Source organism: Nicotiana tabacum, chromosome 19 (genome assembly GCF_000715075.1).
Source record: "Nicotiana tabacum cultivar K326 chromosome 19, ASM71507v2, whole genome shotgun sequence".
NCBI lineage: Eukaryota > Viridiplantae > Streptophyta > Magnoliopsida > Solanales > Solanaceae > Nicotiana > Nicotiana tabacum.
The window spans coordinates 42,676,360-42,686,882 of NC_134098.1; the positions used below are offsets into that span (position 1 = coordinate 42,676,360).

General features: G+C 36.4%; 1 protein-coding gene across 1 annotated transcript; it reads right to left on the reverse strand.

Moving 5' to 3' along the window:
* Positions 1-2,005: 2,005 nt before the first annotated feature.
* On the reverse strand, positions 2,006-10,109 carry LOC107800310 (cyclin-C1-2). Its single transcript, XM_016623466.2, has 9 exons — positions 9,969-10,109; positions 9,749-9,855; positions 8,832-8,871; positions 8,365-8,409; positions 5,927-6,045; positions 5,685-5,799; positions 3,481-3,525; positions 3,095-3,242; positions 2,006-2,507 (listed from the first exon to the last, which is right to left on the reverse strand). The coding sequence occupies exons 1-9, from the start codon at positions 9,998-10,000 to the stop codon at positions 2,406-2,408; spliced, it is 753 nt and encodes a 250-aa protein (XP_016478952.1). The 5' UTR covers positions 10,001-10,109; the 3' UTR covers positions 2,006-2,405.
* Between the last annotated feature and the right edge of the window lie 414 nt (positions 10,110-10,523).

The window sequence follows — 10,523 nt, forward strand, 5'->3', positions numbered from 1 at the left end:
AGAGTTTGAAATTTGCATTTGTGAATTTTTTTATCAATAGCAAGAATGTAATCTAAATTAGGTCTATTTAGTATTAAAAAAAATTACTTGTAGATTTTAAGCGTTTCTTATCAAGAAGGTAACCTGTAACATCCAAGGCACTTGAAGGAAACATTTCAACAAGTATGTATATAGTACAAGTATAAGGTCAATATAAGCAATCCACTCATAAGGAGAAAAAAATATGTAGAAAAGCTCACTATATTGGCAATAAGTGAGACCACAAAGCAAGCACAAGTCAACTGATCAACCAACTTAGTAACGCTAGACAATCAAGTAGCAGCTCACAGTTAATCAATTAATATGAAATGGTACCAAGATGGTTTAGAATAAGTACACAACACAGCATAACTAGAGCTCATGCACCAATCATGTTACATATATATTATTCCCTAATAAAGATAAGAAATCTAAATACTGATCTATTCTATCTAGAATACTGCTATGACACTAAAAATACAAATTCATGATACATTTATTTTTTATTCTAGATATTCTTTATTGGTCCTCTAGTTTGAATTAAGATTTATGTACCATAACAAAGGAGAAGAAAAATGGGCAAGAGTCAAACTAATTAGCAAGAACATTAGTAAATTTGAACGATTGTGGGAATCAGTAAATAAGAAATATTTTCATTCACCAAAGCCCCAGTAAATCAAAACATTTTCATCATGCTAATATTTTTCATTGTTTAAATCTCATAAACCCACCAAAGATCGAGAGTAGAAAATAGTTTAATTTAAAAGATATCGGGAAGAACAGAAGATTTTCATCTTCAATGTAAGATTTTTAGTATTAGCTCTAAGGGGGTAAATGGATATTTAAAAACCGACTAAACCGACCGAATCGTACAGCACCGAATCGATTTTTAGGTTTCTATTAATAAAATTGTAGATTTTTTATATAAATCTATCACTATACCGATAATTAGTGTGCGTTTTTTATTTTATGAAAATAAATCAAAAAAATATCGAACATTACCGAATAAATCTACATGTGAAAATATATTTATATATTAAGTTCAAAAATAATAAAGCATTAAATTTTTCCTTGGACCTTGGAATTACGAAAATGGTTACAAGACAACAAGTAATTAAAATCAAAATCCTAATTACCCCTATTATACTACTCCTACTGAAACTAAATTATTTCCAGCATATTCACTAGCAAGACACAAAGTATTCTAGCGATTATGAGTAGCAAACTACAGTGTATTGAATATGTTTCCTTTCGTATAATTTTGATTTATCTTTTTGAATATTTAATCTTGTATAGACTTTATTCTTGAGTCTCAGCTTGGTTAATATCTTTCTACTCGTGTGATTTATCTTTCCTTTGGCTTTGCTTAGTTTCTTTTAGTGGAAATGCCACCAGGTAGCCAATTTTAAGCATGTTGTTTACAATATGTCCACAACGTACAATGTATTTAAAGCTTAACAAATTTTGCTCAAACTTCAGAATACGGCGTCCTAGAGTTTAAACCTCAAAATTCAAATTTTAGGATATCATGTCCTAAAGTTCGAAAATTGTGTCTAGAAGTTCAAATCTTATGTCCTGAATTTTAAATTAGTAGTTCAGAAATTCAGGACACTTTGTCCTAAATTTTAAATTAGCAGCTCAAAAATTTAGGACACTAAGTCATGAATTTTCAAATTGAGGATATTTAGTCCTAAAGTTTGGGTAAACTGGCTAATCTTTAAATACATTATAAATTGTGAATATATTTTAAAAAGTGGGCTTACGTTGCTGTAGAGTGGTTGATGAATCTATACTCTGGCATCTTTCATGTTTTCTTAATTCATCACCATTTAAATAGTAGAACTATCTAGAGAATTTTGCTATCCTATAAAAGTATGTATGTTATTACATTCTACTTTTACTAGTGACTTTTACATGACATTTAAAAAATACCAAAAATTAACCGAACCATACCGATACCAAAGAAAAACCGATATGATTGGGACGATTTCGAAAAGTCTAATTTTGATTATACAAAATAGAATAACCGAAAAAATGGTATAGTACAAATTTTATGAAATAATCGGCCGAACCGAACAATTGACACCCCTTTTAGCTCCGCATCAGGTGGTACAACAAACTTCTTCTCATTAATATTCTGTAATTTACCAAGTCTAAAGCTACCACAACCACCTCTCACTCTTTTTTTTATTTTCCGGGCAAGTTTAACTTTTATTGCAACGACTGTTTTCGTCTTTCCTTTTTCTTCACAAATGGACATTGCGGCATTACAGCTTTTGCCATCATTCATCACTTAGAGCTCAGAGGATGACACTAATAAATTTGTCCAACAAACCCATTGACAATTAGTTGACATAACCAGAGGCTCTCGTCTGCTGTAGCACCTCCTACTTTCCAGCTAGCTTGCTCATCGCTGCATTAACCCTCTCATCTGTGATCATTTTGTGGCCGTCATAGAAATCTAGTATCTCCATTGCTATGTTTTTCACCTGTCAATTTTGAGGGCTTAATAGGTAAGAAATCAAAAAAATAGAGTAGATAAGAAGCGGTCCAGATGACTATGAGATACTTCATTTAGAACAGTTCATGATGTAAGCTGTTCATAACTCTATATGCACACGCAGCGAAGGTTTCAAGAAAGAAGGCTAATAGCTGTGTCAAACTAGTGCCTAGACGACACTTTGAGAAACGTTTTCCCCATCGAAGCATTACACAACACATTTCTGATCAGCCACTATAACAATAGCATGGAGCACAGTGTGGGAGTATGCTAAATGTTGAAATGTGTGACCATCTCACCTAAAAGCTTAAGTTGTTAGAGAGAACACACTTTTATTACTTAGTCTCTTTAACACTCAATTCCTAAAATCATATTACAGAAAAACATATCAATCCACATAGACAGGTACTTCTTTGCTAGTAAATTCACTATCATCTCCAACGCCAAAGACAAAACATACTCTTGCAGAATAATGATTCTGACCTGTCAAGTCAAGGGTATCTTTTGTAGCAGTTAAGTTTCTAGGAAGGAACGCATGACAGCAATTGGGTGCAGATTTAGGTTTTGTAGACATACCACATTCACATCAACTCGAAGCTCCTCAAACCAGGCAGTAGTTTCTTTATCTTTGAGCACACTTGCTATGTATATACATGCCAATGCAATCAAGTGTGGCGGATGTATGAGAATTAGGTCCATCTTATAGGTGTCATTCACAAGTCCCCTGAAAGATTGTACAATTGATAAATGCTGAGACCTTGTTATAGTTTATAATATCTTTACATAGATAGTCAGGGTCTATTTTTATTTTTTGGGATGTAATCAGGCAGAAACTTTGTGCTATTTGTTAATAATACCATTTACCATTTTAACAAAAATAAAGATTGTCCAATTGATAATAATCTAGTATGATTCCTTGCAAGTCAAAGATATCAGGCAGCCTAGGAAAAGATGTTTCTTACCATGTTAATTGAGCTGTATCATTCATGCCAGCGTCCTGTAACAACCTGCCAATTAGAGAGTTTGGATAGACACAATCAGCTAAAAAGGAAATCGTACTCTGATTCCAATTGGAGGGAAATAGTAAAGGGACCAATTTGAGGAAGCAAACAGAACTACATCACATTAATGACATTTCGAAAATGTTAATCTCTCTAGAGATATTGTCCACCAACCGTAGGCTGCCCAGAGAGCAACACAGTATAAAACTGTAAAAAAACACTTTACTTTTGTAATACTCGAATAGAAGTTCTCCAGCAGGTTGTCAGAAGGTAGATTAATCACTCATACAGAAAGGTCATTCAAGTCTAGACATAAAAATCCATGGAATTAATAGAAAATATCAAAGCTTGACTTCTTCTGCTACAAGCTTAGTCAGCATAAGAAGAGTGAAGTTAAGGTGAGATTAGACGGGATTGCGCTGTCTAAATGCAAATAATTCTAATATATATGCTCGATACTCCAGAAGAATGGTTTGATAATGAAGATGTTAGTAACAGAACCGTAACCTTTAACCGAACCGATGGTTTATTGGCTTATTAGTATCGGGTTATCGGGGTAATGGTTGGTGAACGGATTGAGATTTTATAATTAACGGCTTAACGGTTTGGGGGCGGATTACTCAATTTTCTTATCGGATAAACCGTTAACCCGTTAAGAATTTTTATATTTACACTTTTATATGGGATCAACAGAATTTACAGGAGTATTATCAGAAAATAAATCTGAAAATGCCTTCAAGTTTTGTAGGTGTTGGGGATTCTGATTGTATATAAATTTTCAGTCAATTTGACTAGTTTTCAGTCTTTCCCTTTGTTTTGATATGAAACAGGATAGCTATGCAACCAAAAGAAATACTTATAATAAGTGCAGTAGCAACAGATGTTAAAAAGCCTAGTAAACTAAAAAGGGGATGAAACTTATAGTCGAGTCACTTTATCAGGTTTGGCCGTTTGGTATACACACGACTAGGATTGTTCAAAAATATTTTATTTGATTTAGCCGATAAACCGTCCAATAACCGCACGATAATTGTTAATCCGATACCAATCCGCCCGTTATCTTATTGGATGGCTAACGGATTACTACATTTATAATCCGATAACCGATAAGCCGAACCGTTAAATGTAATTATTCGTCCGATCCGCCCGATAAGCACCCCTAGATGTTACACATAGAATGAATATAAGATGGTTGAAATATAGAAGTGCTACTACAGTGTTATGTGATAGAAAGATACCGATCAAAGTGAAAGGCAAATTTTATAGAATAGTTATCAGCCATGAATTTTGAACTGCTGAAGTCCACATATCCACAAGATAGGTACTGCAGAGAAGCAGATGCTAACATGGACAAGATAAGACAAGATTAAAAAATGATCACATTTGGAAGAAGGTGGAAATAGCAGACATTAAGGATAAAATGACAGAAGATTGAGTGATTGACTTCTGAGAGGCCAATCTTCCCCTCATGGCTGTAGGGGAAGCGTTCCACGTAGACTATGAAACCAGAAGCCATGCTTTCATGCTAAAGGGAGACCATTGGACGACCTCATAACCTCCTAACCGCCCCAAGTTCTCTGCCCAAAATCAGCCTGGGTTCTTCCCATGCCCCCTCTCTCACTTCCCCTCCAGGGTCCACGCCAGCTATATTGGACTAATAGCAAGAGAACTGAGCCTGCATAAAATGCACTTGGGTGCTCTGAGGCCAGCCCGGCCATGGTTAGGCAGATTGACTGCTAGTTCCAGAAGACAATGAAACCAGAAGCCAATCTTTCAGGTTTAAAAGACTTTTGAAGACTAAACCCTCATAGCAATAACTTCCTTTTTTTCTTGTTATTCTCATCAAGGTCTTCTCTATTGGCAGAAGAAGGAGAACTAGATGAACTAATTCTGAGATTCTGCAATCTCGTTGCTGCATAAGCACACATACATGCAGCTAGATACCCGATATGGCGTTACTAAACCAAATAACCAAACCTATTGGGTTGTTTGATAAGAAACTCAGTCTCCGGGGGAAAGTTTTATATGGGGAACTTGGTATCATTCCGTTACCCCACATTGCTCATAAGGCATCACATGGTGGCAGGTAGATACTTTGATCTCCCTGATACAAATTGATCTTTTATTGTACAGCACATTTGGTAATCTTAAGAAGATATACTTACTGAGACAACGATCGGTATGGATGGAATATAACTAAGTAATAATTGAGGGCTTCCAAGATTTTCATCTCCATGTCAAGTATGTCTTTTATTTCATACCTATACTTGTCATCTGAATCTGCAAAACCAAATTGCAAACAATCATCTTGTCACCACTAATCACAGCTGATATTCAATAAACTGATGCTAGAATAAGAGGATATGCCAATACAATTACTTCATCAGAGTGATCAACAAGAATTTACATAATTTTTTGATGTAAAATACAAGAAGTCTGGCCTGCACAGTGCTTTCTTCTGATTTTGATGCCAAATATAAGCAAGATGGAGCAACCAGACGAGGATCGCATTCAGTCATACTTCTCCTACGAGAAATAGAAGAAACGGTAATTAGAAAGTTATACACTTCAAAATACAAGGAGGTATGCTCCGCCGTGATGCATCACCAGAGACCTAACAGCATAGAGTAAATTTGAAGTTTGAATACGTAAATTTGAGGAAAAGATAGAGAATCTGAACCAGAGACTATTATTTCACTTAGATTCATTACCGTCACACGTATGAGAACAGTTAACTTCACTTAAGTACATTGCATTTGTTCTGCATGACTCGGAATAAAGAGGACACAAAGTGATAGAGATCATTTGCTAAATTGTTGTTACACCCCACACTATTCCCCCACATATAAAGTTGAAGATTAATGAGTTTTTTACACAACCAATCAGCCGGCAGCACGTTATAAGGACATGGAGGCGGTTATATTTGACCAGATTGTGCCAGCTGTCCCACCGGGCGTAGTGGCCGGTGCGGGGCGACCTGTTTGGCATATGGGGCGGTGGAATTTCCTAGACTTAGTAGAAACGGCAGTGCAGCTCTCTTCTCTTCCATTTTAGGATATCACCAACTTCAGTTCACCTAAAATACTCTTAAACCCCTTTGAGAATTTCTAAATAGTCTAAGGCTTAATCAAAGGCGGACCTAGTAGGATTTGGCGTGAAGAAATTGAGATCGTCACTATAATATTTGTTATCTTGTTATACTGATTTCTGGAGATTCATTGGAGGCGGAGTTAATCACCACAAAAGCGTAAGAACTCGGGAAGCGTAGCTAGTTCTTCAATAAGGTATGTAAGACAACTTTTCTTCTTGGCATGATTTGGTGTAAGCGTCTCTCTAAAAAAATTTGTGTTGTAAGATTGGTTCGTTCTAAGCCCTTCTCAATAATGTTGCTTATGTTCTTATACATTCCTACGGTAGCATTTCATTCCAGTCTGAGGTGTTCCTAGACAGTACCGTGAGGTCGGAAAGACATGATTCATTTTGAGTTTAATCTTAATGTCTCTTGAAGCTAATCTTGCAATGCATATATATATATATATATATATATATATATATGTATGTATCTACTTTACTCTACTGAGTCGTGCTATAGTCGGCCAGGTACGGCACCTATTGTGCAACCACTGATCAGTTGGGTAACATGATGTGTGATGTGAGGTTACCGAGTCCTCTTGAGGCCGACTACGCCGAGTCCTCTTGAGGCTGGGTATAGTCGAGATCTCCTGAGGCCGGGTATGACCGAGTCCTCTGTGAGGCCGGATACGGAGTGGGAGTCCTTTTGAGACCGAGTACGCCGAGTTCTGTTGAGACAGGGTACAACCGAGATCTTTTGAGGTCGGGTATGATATGATACAATATGATATTATGTGCCTCAAAGAGTGGCTTAATGGTACTATATTATGTATTTAATGCATAGCCCCAATGAGAGGCCTCATTTTTACAAAACTTGCATGTTATTATGATTCATGGTTCCCGCAGTATACGCCCCCGGTGGCTTGTCTTCGGTATGCAGGTTGAAGTGATGTATCCGTACCTCTTATGTTATGTCTTTGATTTACGTGCCTTATCAGTCTTACATACTCAGTATATTTTCCGTACTGACGCCCCTTTCTTTTGGGCGTTGTGTTCCAGCCCACAGATACAGTCAAATCCGGTGACGTCCCTCCCCAGTAGGGTGCTCGTTTCTGCGGTTGGTGGTCGCACTCCACTTCTCCAGAGTAGTTGTTCAGAAGTCAATAGGTACTTAAGTATATGTCCGATCATTTTGGGTACGGTGGGGCCCTGTCCCGACTAAGTCATGCACTTTATTTTGGTACTCTTAGAGGCTTGCAGACTAGTGTTCGGATGTATGTAAGGGTTGGTTATGACTTTGTCAGTTTGTTGGCTACAGTTGTGAAGTTGTATAAAATGTTAATGTTTCTTTCACAGTCAGTTGTACACAATCTTGTTGGTCCAGATTCCACGTTAAAGGGGTCTAAGTATAGACGTTGTTCGCACGGGCATTCGAGCATCATGTGCCGGTCGCACCTCCCGAAGTTGGGGTGCGACAATTGTAGATCCTAATTTACCTATTCACAAGACATGTGAAGATTAAATGTAAAAGCACTAGTTATTTTTCTTCATCTTGAAACCGTCAGTAATCCTAAGAACGTGCACAGTATAATAAGACCATTAGGGAAATCTTATAAGTAACATACTTCAGAAGAGCGACACCGATTTATATGGATCTTGGTGGTTATATGGTAGGTACTAGGTACAGGGTCTAATTTAGATACTGGGTACCAAGACCCTGAAAGTAAAATGCATATTCATTTTTCTTTCACAATTGCAAATAACAAGATATACCTGATGTACACACGTCTCATGTAAGTAATGGCTGTGGCGACAACCCTGGAAATAACCAACATATTAGAAATCCCTGAATTACTCAAAACTCCTCATGCCAATAGTATGCAAATATAAAGAGCAGTATAAAGGGCGGCCCGGTGCACTAAGCTCCCGCTATGTGCACGGTCCAGGGAAGTACCGGACCACAAGGGTCTATTGTACGCAGCATTACCCTGCATTTCTGAAAGAGATTGTTTCCACGGCTCGAACCCGTGACCTCCTGGTCATATGGCTTACCCTGCAGTATCTCTCTTTAAAATAATCATAGGCTTAACAAAAGTTGACCATTTCAACAGTAGCAACATCAACTATGGAGACGTCCTCACAGCAAAACTGAATGGTTGATAATTGAAGGTTCCATTCATAAGAAAAGGATATGCTCATAGAAAAAATAAGTTTCGCACGCTAATGAGAAAAGAGCGCACCTTTGTCTCACTTTGACATTTTGAGCCAATCTTGCAATATCTGGAAAGAAGCAGAAAGATGAAAAAATTAAGATATAGATTAACATAATTTCAGTTGTTCAGGAGAAAGAGTCCAAAAGTAGTTAAGAAACAGAAACAGAAAGAAAGAAAAATGTGAACGCATGCAAGTATGATCAAGAAAGGATGAGCAGTATCATATGTGCACTGGAGCAACTTTCTCAAGTTTCGGTTTTAATTATAGAAGAATACAAGTCTCTCTCTTTTTTCTTTGTTTCCTTTATGTGATAACATTGGACGGGAATGAATGGGGTTCAAATGGATCAACATGGATAGCGAGAATTCTTACATCTGAACCAGACTAGTTTGGAATTGAGGCATCACTGTTGTTGTCCCGATCAATTTGCGCCGAGTACCTCTCCTCACCAACATTTAGGCAGATGAGAAGAAATCACATTTCTTTTTGCTTCTATTAGAATTCGAATCATGTACTCTCGCGGTTGTCATTTCAGCCTCATCGACAAGGGAAATTAATTCTACTAATAATTGAATATTTAATCGGTCTAATAACATTACAAGATTAAAAAAAATAAGTCTGCATACTCATTGTTTGATGTTAAAGAACTTGAAAACGGACATTAAAAGATGGAGGGGCAGAAAAAGGTAACTACTCAAGTAGCTAAACCCAAAAAAAAAATGTGGCTTCAATGAATTACTGGATATAATGTGAAGCAAGAAATAATGCAATTAATCAAGCAAACCAGAGTAAAGTTGGTATTTTTGAAAGGGTTTACAATAAAGAAAATTCTAGAAAATCTGAAAAAGATTTATAAAAAGATGGTGAATAATGTAATTAGGCTACACACACACCCACAGAGAGAGAGAGAGAGCACACGCACACAGAGAGAGAGAGAGATTACAATTGGACATATGCAATTTGATGAGCTTGAAATCGTCAAGGGTAATGCCCCTCTCCTTATCAAGCTGATGCACGACATCCACCTCTTCAGGATCTAGAAGTTCTTTGCTGCTCAGACAAAACCAAAGAAAATATATTAAATGAAAATAATAGGATTCTTGAACAAACAAAAAACACCTGCAGATAGAAGAAGCAAAAATAATATGGGAATTCCCACATACTAGTGAGATGAAGTCCAGAAATTAGCAGACATTTTTGTATCCGAATTGCTTTGAGCTACCAAACAAGAACGATCTCCCTTATGTTATCGGTTGCTTCAATAAAACGTTCCTCTTCTTGCTTCTCTCTTGTTTTTTTCTTTTTTAAATTATTGTTTTAGAAAGAATTTCCTACCGGTAGCTTAAAGTTAAACTTCATACAGCCCAACATGCAAATACTGGATTGGGCCAATGATAAACCCATGACAAAAAAAGAAATTTTATTTCCTATAACAAATGTATACACCATATTTATTATAAATTAAGATCATTTTAAAATATTATTTTCTATATCTATCTTTTATAATTTATAGCAAAATAGGTATTTATGATATATACTACCATTGAGGCGTGAAATTATGTTTTTCTCTCTCTTTCTTTTAATTAACACAAGATTCTCTCTCATATTTTTTCTTCTTTCTCACTCTTTTCTTTCTCGATCAACTCAAGCCCTAGTATTGATGGCCGACGAAAAAAAAGAATCTCTCTCTTCGATTCTCTCTCAAATTTTTTCTTCTT

Excerpts from the sequence above, each read along its gene's own strand:
- LOC107800310 (XM_016623466.2), bottom strand. The coding sequence starts at position 10,000 with ATGTCTGCTAATTTCTGGACTTCATCTCACTA. Across the intron at positions 8,872-9,748 it reads CAAATTGCATATGTCCAATT|ATATTGCAAGATTGGCTCAA; the intron begins GTAATCTCTCTC and ends GCTTCTTTCCAG. Across the intron at positions 3,243-3,480 it reads GATACAGCTCAATTAACATG|GGGACTTGTGAATGACACCT; the intron begins GTAAGAAACATC and ends ACAATCTTTCAG.